Source organism: Pollachius pollachius, assembly GCF_949987615.1.
Source record: "Pollachius pollachius genome assembly, chromosome: 12".
Taxonomy (NCBI): domain Eukaryota; kingdom Metazoa; phylum Chordata; class Actinopteri; order Gadiformes; family Gadidae; genus Pollachius; species Pollachius pollachius.
This window is the reverse complement of record NC_136945.1, coordinates 19,426,057-19,447,296: the sequence shown is the minus strand read 5'-3', so window position 1 is coordinate 19,447,296 and position 21,240 is coordinate 19,426,057. Positions and strand designations below refer to the sequence as shown.

General features: G+C 45.5%; 1 protein-coding gene across 3 annotated transcripts in view; it reads left to right on the top strand.

The window, feature by feature from the left end:
- The window catches only part of stab1 (stabilin 1), a 62,874-nt gene extending 43,761 nt beyond the window's left edge, over positions 1-19,113 (top strand). For all 3 annotated transcript variants that reach the window (XM_079747761.1, XM_079747762.1, XM_079747760.1), the window contains exons 52-71: positions 215-391; positions 2,815-2,886; positions 3,242-3,382; positions 4,109-4,165; positions 4,387-4,567; positions 5,571-5,720; positions 6,152-6,253; positions 6,782-6,898; positions 10,185-10,317; positions 10,462-10,522; positions 10,784-10,928; positions 12,656-12,792; positions 13,572-13,737; positions 14,568-14,674; positions 16,470-16,589; positions 17,121-17,255; positions 17,508-17,612; positions 17,906-18,055; positions 18,277-18,342; positions 18,770-19,113. In XM_079747761.1, coding sequence (XP_079603887.1) covers positions 215-391; positions 2,815-2,886; positions 3,242-3,382; positions 4,109-4,165; positions 4,387-4,567; positions 5,571-5,720; positions 6,152-6,253; positions 6,782-6,898; positions 10,185-10,317; positions 10,462-10,522; positions 10,784-10,928; positions 12,656-12,792; positions 13,572-13,737; positions 14,568-14,674; positions 16,470-16,589; positions 17,121-17,255; positions 17,508-17,612; positions 17,906-18,055; positions 18,277-18,342; positions 18,770-18,829 — 2,382 coding nt within the window. In that variant the 3' untranslated portion in view covers positions 18,830-19,113. The remainder of the gene's footprint in view (positions 1-214; positions 392-2,814; positions 2,887-3,241; positions 3,383-4,108; positions 4,166-4,386; positions 4,568-5,570; positions 5,721-6,151; positions 6,254-6,781; positions 6,899-10,184; positions 10,318-10,461; positions 10,523-10,783; positions 10,929-12,655; positions 12,793-13,571; positions 13,738-14,567; positions 14,675-16,469; positions 16,590-17,120; positions 17,256-17,507; positions 17,613-17,905; positions 18,056-18,276; positions 18,343-18,769) is intronic.
- Positions 19,114-21,240: the final 2,127 nt, after the last annotated feature.

Genomic DNA, 21,240 nt, shown 5'->3' with positions numbered 1-21,240 from the left:
TAAAAAAAAGAAATTCAGCATTGGCGGTCATATTTCAGCAGCGCCGTACCGCCTCTGTAATGGATGGCTGTACGTTACATGGTAATGGATGTACGTTACCATGTACCATGTACGTTACATGGTAATGGATCGCTCTATGTTACATGGTAATGGGCGGCTGTATGTAACATGGTAGTAGCCTAGCTGGATAATGGATCACTGTATGTGTGAGCAGGACTCCGGGCTGCTCCCGGTGCTCAGCATGACCCGCCTCCAGCCCTTCCGGATGCTGTGGCCGACAGACGAGGCCCTGCAGCGCCTCCCGGAGGCCAGGAGGACCTGGCTCAGCGCCCCACAACACAAACAGCAGCTACAGGACATCCTGGAAGCCCACATCCTGAGGTCCCCCATGGTACATGGTCTGTCTGTCTGTCTACACGTCTGTCCGTCCGCATTTCTGTCTGTCTCCATTTCTGTCTGTCTGTCTACATGTCTGTCTCACTGTTTGTCAGTAACATCTAACATATTCATCTGTGTGTTTGTGTGTGTGTGTGTGTGTGTGTGTGTGCGCGCGCACGGGGGTTTGTCAGGGCAACAAGGTGGGTCATTTATTTTACATTTACCGCTTATCATCCATGAACTCCTCCTCTCCTCTCCTATCCTCTCCTCTCTCCCTCTGCTCCTCTCCTCTCCCCTCCTCACCTCTCAGACTGCTACAACACATTCCGAAGTCATTATAAATTGACAGAAATCAGCAGAAACAACACCCTTCTACACCTACCCTCTAACCTACTGACATGCTGCTCCGAATTCAGAACTCAGAACCACCACACTGCCCTGAACACAGATGTCTGCGAGCTTCATTCCCTGAGTCTGTGTGCAGGTGCGTCGGCGTGTGTACACAGAATCAAAACTTTTGGATTCTGTCATTTGTGCGCACTAGTGGGCACCTTCGGGGCACTTTGGAGCGCTGCAGGGGATACTCAGCTAACTCTCTTCTTCTTTTTTCAATTCTGAAAGCTAAACAATAGAAAATCGTGGTGGAAATGATCTGATAAATGCCTCTCTCCTTTTTATCTGATAAAAAGGAGAGAGGAGAATCGGTGAAAAGGAAAGCACATCCAGAAACACCGTCAGCGTCAGGAGGAATATATTTTAATGGATTCCCCTCTACACGGTCTGACCCTCCCCTGGCGTTGGGCTTCTTTTGAGGGGAGAAATAAGCCAACAGTTGCATGAAGCACAGCTCCATGTTTCTCACTCAAGTTGTAGTATATGCACCCCTTTAATGTTCATGTTTCACTGCCAAATAGAACATTATTTTAATTTTAATTTTATTTTTTATGTTTTTAGCCAGTGAAGGGGGTACTCAGCGGTAAAAATATCTTAGAGATGGTAACCTGGTAGAAAAAGTTGGAGAACACTCGGATGGAATACAATGGATGTTAATTGGTGACCCACCACACAATTTCGGAGCGTGTCTATCCTGCAAGGGATGAACAAAATGCGCTCAACTCACCTGTTTTACATCTGAACATAGGCGTCGCCAGTGGTCGAGTTGTAAAAAAAAGCCAGGGGGGATGGTGGATTTTAACTTTTAGGGACAGATCATTTGTGCTGATGACAGCGCAAATGGTGGGAGACCAACGGTGTGATAATTATTATTATTATTATTATTATTATTATTATTATTATTATTATATTATTATATATTTTATCCCCAAAAACGCAGCTGATTGGACGCATCACACGATTCGGAGGCATGCATCACATTTAAGGATTTTAAAAACTGATTCTTATTCTATTTTTTCAAAAATGCATTCGGCAGAGGAGGGAGACTAGCGTTGCTCACGGGTTGGAATGAAATGGAGAAAAGGGGACAGAGTTGCCTGCGGAAGCGATGTCTGAGATGCAGAGACAGCTTCGCGCTACCAGTGTCTGTCTCGTACGGTGTGGAATGAGAGCTCGTTAAGGCACTATTGCGCAAGTAGGCAGGCACGCTTGCGGCGCGCCTGCGTACTTGCGCAATAGCATACTGCCCGAGAATGCAGTATGGCTGTCAAATCTGTCCCTGGGAAGAGTAACGTTGCGCCGAATTGAAAAAGGAAACCGCTATAATGAAATAGCGGTAATATTTCCACGTTAATTGATAACAGGGGATGGGAAGGGGGGATGGCTGTTTCAGAAGGGGGATGATTTTGATCATTTTAATTCCAAAGGAGGATGCCATCCCCCCTCAACTCGAGTGCTGGGCGTCGCCCACTGACCCCGTCCCGGCCCACCCCCGAACAGACAGCTGCCGTGGCCTCATGATAAGGCATTCTCAGGTCGCCCCCTGGTGGTGTGTCCCCTCAATTACCCATTCTAGCATCTCAAACCTCATCAAATGAAGCGCGTCACCTGCCCCTGGCCTGCTCGTGTGGCCCCACAGATCATTACCTTTTAATATTAGATCACATGACTTATATTTTTACAAATATCGATATGCATTTATATATAAAGTAAATATATTGAAAATGTTTCTTTTTTTCAGACCAATCAGAGGTGGGGCATGGCCCTTAATGCCTGACTCCTCCTCGTTTTCTTATATAATCCTCACAACCTCCTCCTCCTCCTCCTCCCTTTTCCTCATCGACCTCCTTCTTCTTCTTCTGTGTGTGGGCGTGTGTGTGCGTGTGTGTGTGTGTGTGTGTGTGCGTGTGTGTGTTTCTGTATACTTGTGTGTATGTGTGAGTGTGTGTGTGTGTCTGTGTGTGTGTGTATGTATGTGTGCTTGAGTGTGTGTGTGTGCATGTGTGTGTGTGTGTGTGTGCCTGTGCGTGTGTGTGTGTGTAGACAGAGCTCGTCACTGAGGCCCGGTCTATGCATGGATCCAAGATCAGCTTCTACTGCAACAAGGACCTGGCGGTGAGACCACACACAGCCCCAAACACACACACACACACACACACACACACACACACACACACACACACACACACACACACACACACAGCCCCAAACACAAACACACACCACACACACACACACACACACACACACACACACACACACACACATACTTCCAAACACATAAATACACACACACAAACCCATGTGTACACACACACACAAACTCATGTATACACACTCATACACACACACACGAATATACACACACATACACACACACAGCACAAATATATACATACCCACCCACACACACACCAATATATTCACACACATACACACATAATACAAATAGTGGTCTCTTGGTGTGCAGGGGGATCTGACCGTTAACGGGGCGAGGGTGGTGGAACGGTTCATGGTCTTCAAAGAGGGCGTGGCATTCGGAATCGACCAATTACTGGAGCCACCCGGGCTTGGAGCACACTGCGACGGCCTGGAGAACGAAACGATCACAGTAACCAGATTACTTTCTAATCAGATTACTGTCTAGTCAGATTACTGTCTAGTCACATTACTGTCTAATCAGATTACTGTCGAATCAGATTACTGTCTAGTCAGATTACTGTCTAGTCAGAGTACTGTCTGATCAGACTACTGTCGAATCAGTTTACTGTCGAATCAGATTACTGTCTAATCAGATTACTGTCTAGTCAGATTACTGTCTGATCAGACTACTGTCTAATCAGATTACTGTCTGATCAGACTACTGTCGAATCAGTTTAATGTCGAATCAGATTACTGTCTAGTCAGATTACTGTTTGATCAGATTACTGTCTAAGAAGATTACTGTCTAGTCAGATAACTGTCTAGTCAGATAACTGTCTAATCAGATTACTACTGTCTGATCAGATAACTACTATCTAATCCGATTACTGTCTAATCAGATTAGTACTGTCTGTTCAGATTACTGTCTAATCAGATTACTGTGTAATCAGATTACTGTCTAATCATATTACTATTGTCTGGTCAGATTATTGTCTGATCAGATTTCTGTCTAATAAGTTTACTACTGTCTGATCAGATTACTGTCTGATCAGATAACTGTCTAATCAGATTACTACTGTCTGATCAGATTACTGTCTAATCAGATTACTGTCTAATGAGATTACTAGTGTAATCAGATTACTGGTTGATCAGATTACTGTCTAATCAGAGTATCGTTGTTCCTGCTGTTCTTCAGAGTCGCTGCGGATTCTGCTCTGCTCTCCCAAGCTGTCCGTACCTTTCAACAGACACAGTAGGTGTCCGTCTGTCTGACAAATCTGAATGTCTGTACGACATGGCTGTCCGTCTAAATGAAATAGCTGTCCGTCTGTATGACATAGCTGTCTGTCTGAATGACATAGCTGTCTGGCCCTGGGCCTGTTTGTGTCCCTGTCTGTCTGACATACCTGTCGGCCTCACATGGGCTTCTCCCTGTCTGTCTAACATACCTGTCTGTCTGCTCTCCTCCTCCAGGGCGAAAGCAAGATGTGTTCTTTTCCCTTGAACAACAAGTATAGGTCATTGCCGATGAGCCATATCTCCATGCGCGGGGGACACATGAAATCCCTCTCCTTCCTCTTCTGCAAGAGGATCTGCAAGAAGGAGGCCTGGAAGGCCAAATGCTGCCCGGGACACTTTGGACGCGACTGCCAAGGTTTCTTCATATAGAGCTGATACTACACTGCTCCTAGATATTCATTCATATAGAGCTGATACTACACTGCTCCTTTACATTCATTAATATAGAGCTGATACTATACTGCTCCTTTACATTCATTAATATAGAGCTGATACCAAACTGCTCCTTTACATTCATTAATATAGAGCTGATAATACACTGCTCCTGGATATTCATTCATATAGAGCTGATACTACACTGCTCCTAGATATTCATTCATATAGAGCTGATACTACACTGCTCCTAGACATTCATTAATATAGAGCTGATACTACACTGCTCCTAGACATTCATTAATATAGAGCTGATACTTCACTGCTCCTAGATAATCATTAATATAGAGCTGATACTACACTGCTCCTAGACATTCATTAATATAGAGCTGATACTACACTGCTCCTAGACATTCATTAATATAGAGCTGATACTACACTGCTCCTTTACATTCATTAATATAGAGCTGATAATATACTGCTCATAAACATTTATTCATATAGAGCTGATACTACACTGCTCCTAGATATTCTTTCATATAGAGCTGATACTACACTGCTCCTAGATAATCATTCATATAGAGCTGATACTACACTGCTCCTAGACATTCATTAATATAGAGCTGATACTACACTGCTCCTAGACATTCATTCATATAGAGCTGATACTACACTGCTCATAGATATTCATTCATATAGAGCTGATACTACACTGCTCCTAGACATTCATTCATATAGAGCTGATACTCCACTGCTCCTTTACATTCATTCATGAACCTCTTCATATAGAGCCGATACGTCACTGTTTCTAGACATTCACTTTTACTTTATACTTCGTCGTATTGTACTGGTACTTGGTCACGTAGGACTGGTACTTGGTCGTGTAGTACTGGTACTCTGTAGTGTCACACTGGTACTTCGTTGTGTAGAACTGGCACTTGGTCTTGTAGTACTGATGTGGTGCTGGTTCCTCCGTTGCGTCGCAGTGTGTCCAGGTGGGCCGACCGCTCCCTGTGGTAACCACGGTGAATGCCGGGACGGCATATACGGCCGGGGCACGTGCACCTGCAAGAAGGGATTCAGAGGGAGCGCCTGTGAGCTGTGTGAGCCTGGTCACCACGGCAACAACTGCACAGGTAGGACCAAGATGGCTGCCTGTGTGTCTTACTGTTAGTAGTCAAACATTTGGTGAATACAGATAAATCTATAATGTAACTTACGATATTTATGCTTTACTCTTAATATATATTTGCTCGTGTGTGTGAGTGTGTGTGTTTTTGGGTGTATGTGTGTGTGTGTGTGTGTGTGTGTGTGTGCCTGTGCGTGTGTGTGTTCCTGTGTGTATGTGTATGCGTGTATGTGTGTGCGTTTGCGTGTGTGTTTGTGTGCGTGTCCACGCATGCGTGTCTGTGTGTGTTTGTGTGTGTGTTTGTATATGCGTGCATGTTTGTGTATGTGTGTGTGCGTGCATGTGAGCCTGTGTGTTTGTGTGTGTGTGCCTGGGTGCTGTGCGTGTATGTGTGCCTGTGTGTGTGTGTGTGTGTGTGCCTGTGTGTGTGTGTGTCAGAGTGTCAGTGTGTCCATGGCAGCTGTGACGACGGGGTCGATGGATCTGGAGAGTGTTCCTGTGAGACCGGCTGGTACGGGAAACTCTGCAAAGAGAAACTAGGTGATCAATTCATTTATCAATCCACTTATCATGAGAAACTAGATGTTCAACCAATCACGTAATCAATTATTCAATCAATGGTCATCTGCTGTCTGTTGGTCTGACATTTTCTATCAAAATCTCTTGTAATGTGTAATGTATGTGCAATGTGTATTGTGAGTCTAATTTGTGTAGTGTTATGTGTGCAAGGCCTGTGTAGTGTATTGTGTGTATGTGTAGCGTATTGTGTGTATGTGTAGTTTCTTGTTTGTATGTGTAGTGTTTTGTGTGTAGGTGTAGTGTACTGTGTCTACTGTACTGTATTGTGTGTATATGCGTACTGTATTGTGTTGTGTGTACTGTAGTGTAATGTGTGTACTGTAGTGTATTGTGTTTTGTGTAGTGTACTGTGTGTGTGTGTGTGTACTGTGTGTACTGTAGTGTATTGTGTGTACTGTAGTGTATTGTGTTTAGTGTAGTGTACTCTGTGTGTGTGTGTATTGTAGTGTACTCTGTGTACTGTAGTGTAACCCCAGTGTGCTCAATCAGACCAGCTCCCAGAGGAGTGCGCCCACTGCCACGAGGAGGCAGCCTGTGTTCCTGGCAGCGGCTGTCAGTGTAGGAATCACTTTGAGGGCAACGGGACGCACTGCAGCCCCATGCCAGGTGGGTGGTACCAGGCCCAGCCTCACACTAAACCCAGCCTCACACTAAGCCCAGCCTCACACTAAACCCAGCCTCACACTAAACCCAGCCTCACACTAAACCCAGCCTCACACCAGCCTCACACTAAACCCAGCCTCACCCTAAACCCAGCCTCACACTAAGCCCAGCCTCACACCAGCCTCACACTAAACCCAGCCTCACATTAAACCCAGCCTCACACTAAACCCAGCCTCACACTAAACCCAGGCTCACACTAAACCCAGCCTCATACTAAACCCAGCCTCACACTAAACCCAGGCTCACACTAAACCCAGCCTCATACTAAACCCAGCCTCACACTAAACCCAGCCTCACACCAGCCTCACACTAAACCCAGCCTCACACTATACCCAGCCTCACACTAAACCCAGCCTCACTCTAAGCCAAGCCTCACACCAGCCTCACACTAAACCCAGCCTCACACTTAACCCAGCCTCACACTAAGCCCAGCCTCACACCAGCCTCACATTAAACCCAGCCTCAGCCTAAACCCAGCCTCACACTAAGCCCAGGCTCACACTAAACCCAGCCTCATACTAAACCCAGCCTCACATTAAACCCAGCCTCACACTAAACCCAGCCTCACACTAAACCCAGGCTCACACTAAACCCAGCCTCATACTAAACCCAGCCTCACACTAAACCCAGGCTCACACTAAACCCAGCCTCATACTAAACCCAGCCTCACACTAAACCCAGGCTCACACTAAACCCAGCCTCATACTAAACCCAGCCTCACACTAAACCCAGCCTCACACTAAACCCAGCCTCACACTAAACCTAGCCTCACACTATACCCAGCCTCACACTAAACCCAGCCTCACTCTAAGCCAAGCCTCACACTAAACCCAGCCTCACACTAAACCCAGCCTCACACTAAGCCCAGCCTCACACCAGCCTCACATTAAACCCAGCCTCACCCTAAACCCAGCCTCACACTAAGCCCAGGCTCACACTAAACCCAGCCTCATACTAAACCCAGCCTCACACTAAACCCAGCCTCACATTAAACCCAGCCTCACACTAAACCCAGCCTCACACTAAACCCAGGCTCACACTAAACCCAGCCTCATACTAAACCCAGCCTCACACTAAACCCAGGCTCACACTAAACCCAGCCTCATACTAAACCCAGCCTCACACTAAACCCAGCCTCACACTAAACCCAGCCTCACACTAAACCTAGCCTCACACTATACCCAGCCTCACACTAAACCCAGCCTCACTCTAAGCCAAGCCTCACACTAAACCCAGCCTCACACTAAACCCAGCCTCACACTAAGCCCAGCCTCACACCAGCCTCACATTAAACCCAGCCTCACCCTAAACCCAGCCTCACACTAAGCCCAGGCTCACACTAAACCCAGCCTCATACTAAACCCAGCCTCACACTAAACCCAGCCTCACACTAAACCCAGCCTCACATTAAACCCAGCCTCACACTAAACCCAGCCTCACACTAAACCCAGGCTCACACTAAACCCAGCCTCACACTAAACCCAGGCTCACACTAAACCCAGCCTCATACTAAACCCAGCCTCACACTAAACCCAGCCTCACACCAGCCTCACACTAAACCCAGCCTCACACTATACCCAGCCTCACACTAAACCCAGCCTCACACTAAGCCCAGCCTCACACCAGCCTCAAACTAAACCCAGCCTCACATTAAACCCAGCCTCACCCTAAACCCAGCCTCACACTAAACCCAGCCTCACACTAAACCCAGCCTCACACTAAACCCAGCCTCACACCAGCCTCACCCTTAACCCAGCCTCACACTAAACCCAGCCTCACCCTAAACCCAGCCTCACACTAAACCCAGCCTCACACTAAACCCATATGATATTATGTAATGGTATTGTGTAGTGATATTGTGTAGCCTTAGTGATATTGTATAGCGGTAGTGATATTGTGTAGCGGTAGTGATATTTTGAAGCGGTAGTGATATTGTGTAGTGATATTGTGTAGCGGTAGTGATATTGTGTCGTGATAATGTGTAGCGGTAGTGATATTGTGTAACAGTAGTGATATTGTGTCGCGGTAGTGACATTGTGTAGTGATATTGTGTAGCGGTAGTGATATTATGTCATGATATTGTGCAGCGGTAGTGATATTATGTAGTGATATTGTGTAGCAGTAGTGATATTGTGTAACAGTAGTGATATTGTGTCGCGGTAGTGATATTGTGTAGCGGTAGTGATATTGTGTAGCGGTAGTGATATTATGTAACGGTAGTGATATTGTGTAGCGGTAGTGATATTATGTCATGATATTGTGTAGCGGTAGTGATATTGTGTAGTGATATTGTGTAGCGGTAGTGATATTGTGTATTGATATTGTGTCACGGTAGTGATATTGTGTAGTGATATTGTGTCACGGTAGTGATATTGTGTAGCGGTAGTGATATTATGTCATGATATTGTGTCACGGTAGTGATATTGTGTAGGGGTAGTGATATTGTGTAGTGATATTGTGTCACGGTAGTGATATTGTGTAGCGGTAGCGATATTATGTCATGATATTGTATCACGGTAGTGATATTGTGTATTGATATTGTGTCACGGTAGTGATATTGTGTAGTGATATTGTGTAGCGGTAGTGATATTGTGCAGCGGTAGTGATATTGTGTAACGGTAGTGATATTGTGCAGCGGTAGTGATATTGTGTAGCGGTAGTGATATTATGTCATGATATTGTGTAGCGGTAGTGATATTGTGTAGTGATATTGTGTAGCGGTAGTGATATTGTGCAGCGGTAGTGATATTGTGTAACGGTAGTGATATTGTGTAGCGGTAGTGATATTATGTCATGATATTGTGTAGCGGTAGTGATATTGTGTAGTGATATTGTGTCACGGTAGTGATATTCTGTAGCGGTAGTGATATTATGTCATGATATTGTGTAGCGGTAGTGATATTATGTCATGATATTGTGTCACGGTAGTGATATTGTGTAGTGATATTGTGTAGCGGTAGTGATATTGTGCAGCGGTAGTGATATTGTGTAACGGTAGTGATATTGTGTAGTGATATTGTATAAAGGTAGTGATATTATTTCATGAAATTGTGCACCGGTAGTGATATTGTGCAGCGGTAGTGATATTGTGTCACAGTAGTGATATTGTGTAGTGATATTTTGTAACGGTAGTGATATTATGTCATGATGTTGTGCAGCGGTAGTGATATTGTGTGGTGATATTGTGTCGCGTAGTGATATTGTGTAACGTTAGTGGTTTGTGGTGTAGTTCCAGACCTTTGTGCAGAGTATAACGGCGGCTGTCATCAGCACGCCGACTGTAACCAGACCAGTTGGCAGACCAACTGCTCCTGCCAGGCCGGTTACCAGGGAGACGGGTACTCCTGTGAGCCCACCAACAGGTGAGGTCACCTCAGGGACAACACTGGAGCTAGTTAGCATCAGCTAGCATCTGCTAACTAGGTGGCTATACAGCTACAGTTCATATTCCAAATTGACAGATTTAGATGCACATGTATGTGATGTATATTATTTGTGCAACCCAGGTGTATAGAGGAGCTCAATGGAGGATGCAGCGACTTTTCCGACTGCAAATTTACTGGACCGGTCAGTCTGTTTGTCGGTCTCTCTCTGTCTGCCTGCCTGTGCGCTTGTCTGTATGTCGCCCTCTGTTGCTCTCTCTCTCTCTCTCTCTGCCTGTCTCTCTCTTTCTCTTTCCGTCTCTCTCTTTCTCTCTCTCTCTTTCTCTCTGTCTGTCTGTCTGTCTGTCTGTCTGTCTCTGTCCCTCTGTGTCTGAGAGCGTGTCTGTCTGTCTGTCTGTCTGAGAGCGTGTCTGTCTGTCTGTCTGAGTCTGTGTCTGGTCTCCAGGGCCAGCGTCAGTGTGAGTGTAAGATGGGGTACGTGGGTAATGGAGTCCAGTGTCTGGAGAGGGTGGTGCCACCGGTGGACCGCTGCCTGGAGGAGAACGGGGGCTGCCATGCCCAGGCCTCCTGCAAGGACCTGCATTACCATGGTAACACCTCCTGCTCTCATCCATCATTACCATGGTAACGCCTCCTGCTCTCATCCATCATTACCATGGTTACACATCCTGCTCTCATTCATCATTATCATGATAACACATCCTGCGCTCATCCATCATTACCATGGTTACACATCCTGCTCTCATTCATCATTACCATGGTAACACATTCTGCTCTCATCCATCATTACCATGGTGACACATCCTGCTCTCATCCATCATTATCACGGTAACACATCCTGCTCTCATCCATCATTACCATGGTGACACATCCTGCTCTCATCCATCATTATCACGGTAACACATCCTGCTCTCATCCATCATTACCATGGTAACATCATCGTCTCCATGGTAGTCAGCAGAACCTTCCCCTTGAGCACCATCTCTCCCCCCCCAGCCGGCTTCCTCAGATTACAACGATTATCTCCATGTGGAATGTTCGGGGCGTCAGTCGAGATGGATTTCAGTTTCTGTGTCTCTATCAAAATGGTTTCGGCAGCAGCTGGTGCCTGGGCCTCGGGGGGTACACAAACAAGGGAAATGAATAATCGGGGGACGTCTCCTGGGAGGTGGAAGGGCCTCACCGACGCAGACAGTACCTCAGTGTCCCAGGCGCTCGTGCGGTGACATTACCACTACGGGCATACACGCCCTCGCAGAGATTCGCCCGGTACCCAGTGCCTCCATCCAGCTGGATAACAGCATCAAGACTGGATCACATTCCTACCCAGTAGGTCATGTCTCCAGGCACACCCCCAGACAGGCATCCCTGGACTCCTGGAGAGAACTGACCTCTCCTTGCATCTCGTCAAAATGATGTTTCATAGAGGAAAGGGGAATGACGCCTGTTCGCTATAACTTCCTGTTGTAGTGGCTCCAGGAAGGTGCAAACGCCGTCATCCATTCATCTCTCATCCATCCACCACTCATCCATTCATCCTCCATTAATCCATCGTCAATTAACCATCACTCATCCATTCACCATCCATCATCCATAATCCGCTTGTCGTCATCGGTTACTAATGCTAAGCAACTGACCACAAGCTTCGGTCCTCCCCTCATCGCTCATGGTTGAAGATGGCCGCAGAGCGAACCAATGAATAGTATCATGACGTCAACATGTTGTGGACTCAACATCTTAAATTAGGTCATTGGGAGGGGTCGGACGGACATTTTGGCTCCAGTCATGGTCGGTTGCTAGGCAACTGGTGATACGGAGATGGATGGTCCATGTTTCCATGGAGATCTAGCGAGGATGTGGTTCCATATTGACCTTCTTGATCTATGAAGATAGGAAAGCCGACCGACATTATTAGATATTCTGAAAAATAGGATTATACACACTTTATAAAATACTAAAATAAAAACAATAATGTATAATGTAGTATAATACAAACCATATAAAACATTATACAAAATACAATATAAAATATATGGTATGTATATAAACTATAATGATATTGTGTGTGTGTGCGTGTGTTTGTTTATGTGTGTGTGTGTGTGTGTGTGTGTGTGTGTGTGTGTGTGTGTGTGTGCGTGTGTGTGTGCGTGTGTTTGTGTGTGTGTGTGTGGGTATGTATGTGTGTGTGTGTGTGTGTGTGCGTGTGTGTGTGTGTATCTATGTATGTATGTGTCTGTATGTGTGTGTGTGTATGTGTCTGTGTCTTTAAGTGTGTGTGTGTGTGGGTGTGTGTGTGTGTGTGTGTGTGTGTGAGCAGCCCGTACAGCGGGGGTCTTCTACCTTTCCTCCCCCCAGGGGGTCCGGTACCAGATGAACCTGACGGAGGCTCAGAACGGCTGCAGTCAGCAGGGCGCTACGCTAGCTAGCTTCAAGCAGCTAGCGGACGCACAGCAGGTACACAAACACACACGCATGCTTGCACGCACACACACACGCATAGGTTAGGTCAAATAATAAAATGTAATCAAATGAATTGCATGATATGAATAATCAAAATAACTGCATACATCAATATTAAAATAGATTAGCCTTAAGAAGCTAACCTTAAGAGGTGAGCCTTGAGAGGTTAGCATTGGGAGGTTAGCCTTGAGAGATTAGCCTTAATAAGCTAACCTTAAGAGGTTAGCTTTAAGAGGTTAGCCTTGAGAGTTTTACCTTAAGAGGCTAACTTTAAGGTGCTATCCTGAAGAGGCTAACCTTGTGGGGTTAGCCCTGAGAAGTTTACCTCAAGAGGCTTACTTTAAGGAGCTAACCTGAAGAGGCTCACCTTGTGAGGTTAGCCTTGAGAAGTTTACCTTAAGAGGCTAACTTTAAGGGGCTAACCTGAAGAGGCTCACCTTGTGAGGTTAGCCTTGAGAAGTTTACCTTAAGAGGTTAACTTTAAGGGGCAAACCTCAAGAGGCTAACCTTCAGAGGTTAGCTTTGTGAGGTTAGCCTTGAGCAGTTAACCTTAAGAGGCTATCTTCAAGGGGCTAACCTTAAGAGAATAAGCTTTAGAGGTTAGCCTTGAGAGGTTAGCCTTAAAAGGCTACTACTACTAAGAGGCTAAACTTAAGAAGCTAATCTTAAATGGATAACCTTGTGAGGTTAGCCTTGAGAGGTTTTATTTATAAAAATGTGTGTGTGAGTGTGTATGTGTGTGTGTGTGTGTGCGTGCGTGTGTGTGTGTGTAGCTGGGGATGCACCTGTGTATAGCAGGATGGCTGGAGGGGGGTAAGGTGGGTTACCCAACCACGGTGCCCTCCCCCCGCTGCGGCGACGGCCATGTTGGGGTGGTGCTGTACAAGGAGCCTGTCCTACCCTCCAGCAAATACGACGCCTACTGCTACAGAGAGACAGGTACTGATACTGACAGACAGGTACTGATACAGACAGACAAGTACTTATACTGATAGACAGGTACTGATACAGACAGAAAGCTACCACTACAGAGAGACAGGTACTGACACTGAGAGACAGGCATTGATACAGACAGACAGGTACTGCAACAGAGAGACAGGTACTGACACTGAGAGACAGGTACTGCTTCAGGCAGACAGGCACTGATGCAAACAGGCAAACAGGTACTGATACTGACAGAAAGACTGACAGGTACTGTTGCATGAAGACAGAGAGACGGACAAACGCACTTCATAGTCCCTTGAATCTGGACCATGGCTCTGATAATACTAATAACACGCTGCCCAGTCCATGGCTCTGCGTTTTAGGACCACTGTCATGGTGTAATAAAGCTGCTTATAATCAGCAGTAATCAGCTGATGCCTCGGTTGGTGTCGTCCCATGTGACCTGTAAAGCCCTTTAAGACTGTGATTAAAGGGGCTTTGTGGAGGATTAAGTGGCACCTAGTGGTGAGGTTGCAAATTGCAACCAACTGAATATCCCCCATTTATACCGCCCCTCATTAATGACGTGGGAGAGGCAAGGGTGGCCTGTACTTGCCAGTAGGAACTTCCAAATTGATGCAATGATAGAAAATGTTCCCACTGTTGGACGGAGATAACATCGCTCTTTGCCTCAATACTACAACAATGTTATGGTCGCGATTTGAAGAAAGATTCCTGACGCTTTTGTAAACGGGGACTGTGAATGAAAAAACGCTGTGCAGCTAAATGAAAACAAGTTTAATTTGTGTGTGTGTGTGCGTGTGTGTGCCTGTGTCTGTGTGTAGATGTGTCATGTGTGTGTAACAGTGGTTATGTGGGAGATGGAGGATTCTGTAACGGCGCTGTTATCAACGTCCTGGCAACGAACAAAGAATTCAGCCGATTCTACAAGGTAGGAGGCCTCCGCTAACAATAACACTAGTCAGGTTAGCTTCAGGCGCCGTCTTCACGGAGCCGAAACAGGCGAAAGCGGTTCAGGAATACCTCCGTAAAGACGGATTCATTGCGAAACCGCATCGAGCTGTAGGAACGCCGTAGTAAATATTCAAGGCGCTGGTTCTCCACAGAAAAAGGTGGAGCACATACAGGCTGCGCGCTGTATACAAACATTCAGTCACGAGGAGATTCAACCTTTTAAGTTGAGCAGAAATACTTTTTAATGTACAGTTAGTAATTAAATTCATCAAGGGGCTTTATTTAAAGCTACAAAAAGAAGGGGAAGACTGTGCCGGCCTTGCGCTCAGTTGTTGATGGGGGGGGGGAAGGTCTCATTGAATTTGCATGGGGCGCTCGCGAAATGCATTTTTGGTCCGTTCGTCCATTCGGCTCCGTGGCCTGCGTCAAACAGTTGAGAAATGTTCAACTTTTCAGGCAGCGCCGGATCCGTCGGCCAATCAGATCGCGATTATGCAAATACACTCCATGCGTTTCCTGGATCCATTTTGCAATAACAAGCAGGAAAAATCTGGCCGCAATATATTTTTATAGAAATGTGCAATAATAGGATTGTTTTTAGTCACCTGTTGTTTGTGTCTCTTTTGTATTAATATCCACACATCAGCTTTGTAGAGGGAGGCGATTTGATTGGCTGCAGTATGCGTCTACAAAGACTAGTCCCCAATACGTCAGACACGCCCTCGGCCATCCGCCGACAGACGCATGTAGTGTGAACAAGGCGGTTTCACCAAAAAATCGGCTCTGTGTGGACGGGGCCTTAGATACTAGGTTAGAGGGGGTCATCCCTATGTTCCCCAGGTCCTATGTTCCCCGGGTGCAAAGGGTTAGGGTCAGGTTTAGGGTTAGGGTGAGGGTTAACCCTAAACCTAACCCTAACCATTCGGAGGAGAGCCATTCTAACCAATTACAGGTGAATCAGAGGCGAAAAAGGCGGTACTTGCCCCTACCATCCTACGAAAAAAAGATTTGCTCACAGGGTCCTATGTTCCCCGGTCACATACAAGGGGGGAACATAGGACCCGGGGAACATAGGACCCGGGGAACATAGGTAAGCTCCCGGTTAGATAAGGTAGATACTAGGTTTAGAGAGGGTTAACTTCAGATACTCGGTTAGAGAGGGTTAGCTCCAGATACCAGGTTAGAGAGGGTTAGCTTCAGATACTAGGTTAGAGAGGGTTAGCTTCACTAGGTTAGAAAGGGTTAGCTATAGATACCAGGTTAGAGAGGGTTAGCTTCAGATACTAGGTTAGAGAGGGTTAGCTTCAGATACTAGGTTAGAGTATTGCAATGACCTGTCTTTCTTCAGGTCTCCCGACCTCCCTATCTGGCTGTCTGTCTACCTACCTACCAACCTGCCTCTCTGTCTACCTGTCTGTAGTTCTTCCTGTCTTTCCGTCTACCTACCAACCTGTCTCTCTGTCTACCTGTCTGTCTGTAGTTCATCCTGTCTTTCCGTCTACCTACCAACCTGCCTATATCTACCTGTATGTCTGTAGTTCATCCTGTCTGTCTGTCCACCTACCAACCTGTCTCTCTGTCTACCTGTGTGTGTAGTTCATCCTAGCTTTCCGTCTACCTACCAACCTGTCTCTCTGTCTACCTGTGTGTGTAGTTCATCCTGTCTTTCCGTCTACCTACCAACCTGTCTCTCTGTCTACCTGTGTGTGTAGTTCATCCTGTCTTTCCGTCTACCTACCAACCTGTCTCTCTGTCTACCTGTCTGTCTGTAGTTCATCCTGGGTTACAGCGGGTTGTCGGTGAAAGGAAGAGAGCTGCTGGACTTCCTGTCCAGCGCAGGATCTGATGTCATGCTCTTTGTTCCTCACAACGACGGCTTCCTTACCAATCAGGTACTGGTACAACTGCCAGTAAAACTACCAGTAAAACTACCAGTACAAGTTCAACTACCAGTATAACTACCAGTAAAACTACCAGTATAACTACCAGTATAACTACAAGTTAAGCTGCCGTAAAACTACCAGTAAAACTACCAGTAAAACTACAAGCACAACTGCCAATAAAACTACCAGTAAAACTACCAGTAGAACTACAAGTACAGCTACCAGTAAGACTACAAGTAGAACTACAAGTACAACTACCAGTATAGCTACCAGTAAAACTACAAGTACAACTACAATTACAACTACCAGTAAAACTACCTGTAAAACTACCACGGTAACTATTAAGAATACCAGTAAGACTGCTATCACAACTGCCAGTATTACTAACACTACAACTAACAGTAGAACTACCAGTTTGACTACAAGTACAACTTCCAGTATGGCTAACAGGATGACTACCAGTAGAAGTACTCGTTGGACTGCCACTACAACTACCAGTGTAATTAGTGTGTGTGTGTGTTTGTGTTTGTGTGTGTGTAGACTCTGTCAGGTAGAGATCTGGAGTATCATGTCTCAGCCAATCACAGCAGGCGTCTCTACCAGGACCTCCGACACCAGGAAGAGGTCCGCACCTGGCTGGGAGCCAATCTGATCGTTACCCATGGCAACAACCAGGTGACCCTCACACACACACACTCACTCACTCACTCACTCACTCACTCACTCACTCACTCACTCTGTCTCTGATCAGTTGATTGATCAGGTTATTGATCAGGTTATTCATCATATTATTGATCAGGTTATTGATCACATTATTGATCAGTATATTGATCAGTTTATTGACCAGGTCATTGATGAGGTTATTGATCAGTTTATTGACCAGGTCATTGATGAGGTTATTGACCAGATTATTGGTTTTTCTGACAGAGTGATAAACTGGTGAACCAGCAGCTGCTGCTGGACTGGGACATTCCTGCCACCAACGGGATCATCCATGTGATTCAGGCTCCGCTCCGAGCCCCGCCCCCGCAGGTAGGTCTCTCCAACCCTCGCCCCCACAGGCAGGTCTCTCCAAGCCATGCCCCGGTCTCTCTCTCCCAGTGTAACCAGTAGGTCTCCCAGTATAACCAGTTGGTCTCTCTCTCCCAGCATAACCCATAGGATTCCCAAAATAACCAGGAGTTCTCTGCAGTACCTTTGGGCTTGGCTAAGAAGTCTCTAAGAAACGATAACAGTGTTGTTGATAACCAGGGTTACCTATCAACCATGTTAATTCCAGTGTGTGTGTGTGTGTGTGTGTGTGTGTGTGTGTGTGCGTGTGACAGGCCAAGGCCACTCCATCTCATAGCCCTGCCCCCTCCAGCGGTGTGTCAGCCATCTTGGTAGCACTTCTGTTGTGTGGACTTGGGATGGGAGCGGTGGGCTACTTCCTGTGGAGACGCGAGAAGACTCCCTTCAACTTCCAATACTTCAAAGTAAAATTCACACACAAACATATACAAAATAATTTATTTTTTAATTTATTCATATATATATAAAATAAGATAATGGTGAAAAAATATATACATATATGTAGCCTATATATTTGTATATGTATATATATATACAGAAGAGTATTGATCGAAGCATGTGATAATGACGTATACTAATCCATACTAAAGCCACATCAAAAGGAGACATTGTATTTGTGTTTCAGAACGAGACTGAGGCTTTCCCAGCGGTCATGATGTCCATTGACAACCCTCTGTACAGCGAAAACACTGTGAGTACACACACACACACACACACACACACACACACACACACACACACACACACGTCACTTTCACTACACACAGACACACACCGCATCTGGTAGCACACGCACAAAAAAACACACCAACACTGTTACTACACACACACACACACCTTATCTGTTAGTACACACACACACACACACTAGCATCTTGGCACGTCCTGGCACTTATTGTGTGCACTTATTGTGTTTTGTATGTCCTTCCACTTAAAAATAGTACTTAGCAGCTTGTAGCATCTCGGTTCTATGAATATCCTTACTGTACCGACAGCGATATATTGTTGTTTCTCTTTTGACAAATGTTCTTATTGTGAGTCGCTTTCGATAAAAGCGTCTGCTAAATGCCCTAAATGTCAATGTTAGTTGTGTACTACAGTGTGTGTTTGTCTTCCAGGACTCAGGACAGCCCTCCGACCTCGTGGGTTCTTCATACTTGGGGGACATGAAGCAGTAGAACCAGTTGAAACCAGAAGTGGCCGAGCAGAAGTTCTCCCGAGAGGAAACAGCGTCTGGTTTCACATTCAGAGGAAACGTGAACGACACAATAACGTAGGGTACATAAAGACCCACTCGCTCGTTGTACATGGATGGTGATATCTGTATTGGCTACAGCTTGTTCTCGTGTCTGTTTTTACCCAGAATGCAAAGCTGACATAATTTTCTGTCATAAAGTATTTTTAAATAAAATGTGTACATTTGAATGTGAAGATCTATTTTTAACCAATAAATCATCTTGTTCTCGTAGTCTGTCTCAATGAACTCAGACTCACAGACTTCTACAAACAGACTTAGGGACATATTTGGCTATTTAGCATGTAAGGCTACTACGTTTTAGGCTACTTAGCATGTTATGCCTCATTGCTTGTTAGGCTACATAGCATGTAAGGCTACTTAGTGTTAGGCGACTTAGCAAGTTACGCCTCATTGCCTGTTAGGCTACTTTGCATGCTATGCCTCATGGCTTGTAAAGCTACTTAGCATGAAAGAAAACCTTGCATGTAAGAATACTTGGCATGTACGGCTGAGTGTGTCAGTGTCGAAAACCGTTTGTATCAATGGCAAAAATGACCACTGAACACCAAAAGTGTTGCCAAAGAGAACATGCCGTGTTCTTTTCAAGGATGAGGCTTCAGTTGAGTTTATTATTATTTATTCAAGTAAGATAGAAAGCACCGTCTGGCAAGCAGCTGCACGAGGTATGACTATGTGCACAGGGAGATTTGAGCCAACCGTCTAATGGGCCGCTCTGAAGGTCCACTGATCTAGGGTGTGTGTGAGTATTCATACAGGTGACTCCTCCTCTCAGGAGGAGCCATGACTCTAGGAGGAGCTGTGTTTTTCCACAGCTTGGATTGCGAGTTTTCTGCCATATCTGGTGATGTTCTGCGTACTTAGCTGGGCGGGCCTATGGTGTCGTGGAATCCGGCCCTGAAGCGGCTTGCCCTTTGGTTATTCTCTTAGTGGTCACAACAGGAATGCAAAAGGTGCCATGTCTGACGTAGGCAACCTTGGGCTCACCAGATTATGTGAAACTCCCTTTATAATGTGTCTACGGCTGAACCCTTTTTTGTCTCAGTCATTTTCTACTTTCAGTACGGAGGGGGGGGGCAGACATTGTGACCATGTCACAAATGGCCACCATGTCACCATTTGTGACATGGTGGAGTTAGTGTAGAGTAAGTGGTTCAGTGGTAAGTCCTGCAGTTTGAAGTTCTTGAGACCAGGGCTCAAGTCCTGCTTACGTTGGTGGTTTTTAAAGCGATCATTGTGTGAATATAATGTTGAATATAAAATCTGATCATCTTCTATAGCAATGGTCTTGGTGTTGCAGTGCCCTGCTGACTAAAGAAGTAAAGATGTACATACCAGTGGCACTTGAACCCTGGCTAACAGCCTCCAATTTCCCACAGAGATTGGGAAATTGATATAGTCTGAGGTAATATATGATGGTACAATAGATATCATTACATTTAAACATACAAAATGGTTAGATGTAAACTAAAATCCGCAGGAATTGAACCCCGGTCTCCAGTGTTGCCCAACAGTGCTCTCCCCTGCACCACTAAGACGGGTCAATAGACAATGATCATTGATTAATCATCAATCATAATTGCGTTCACAGGATATGTGTAATCAAATAATTTAGCAGTTATTTGTGTATGAGATGGGCAAGGACATCATCCGTGTGCTTTAGGGTTTGGAACCAGCTAACCTCTGCTAACCTCTTAGTTCATTTTCCGTTTCAAAGGGCGTCACCAACGGCCGCAGACAAGAATGCCTCTGGATGCCATTGGACAGCCCTACAACCAATCATGTCATTGGAACGGGTGACGCACTGAGTGACGAAAAAACATAATTCTTCTCAACAAAAGCTTTAAATGCAGTCGTTGTTCTTCTTTTAGTCAAAATATATAGTCCAGATCGTTTAATACTGTCTAGATGGTGGAATCAATGGACAATCTGCGGCAGCCATCTTTGTTGTTGTTGACAATTCCTCGCGCTCCTCGTTTTTAGCCCACCTCCTTTAGAGACTAACTCTGTTTGTGATTGGTCGGCCTCTGCCACCTTGGTTAGATAAAATAGGTTGTGATTGGTTGGTCTGTCATACTGGGCAGAATATTTTTGTACCCGAGTGAATGTTCGTTGACCTCGGATATCTGAATAAACTAATAATAATAATTCTATAAATATGTCTACACTTGTAGACATAACTTACTAGCTAACTACTATAACTAAATACCACGGTACCACAAGACCAGAGGCAAGCATAGTGCCTCACCAGAGAACGTGGGGATGGGATTGATAAGCTTTGTGCTTGAAGTCAAACACACTCAGGCAGTTCTAGGGTTCATTTTTCTACCCTGC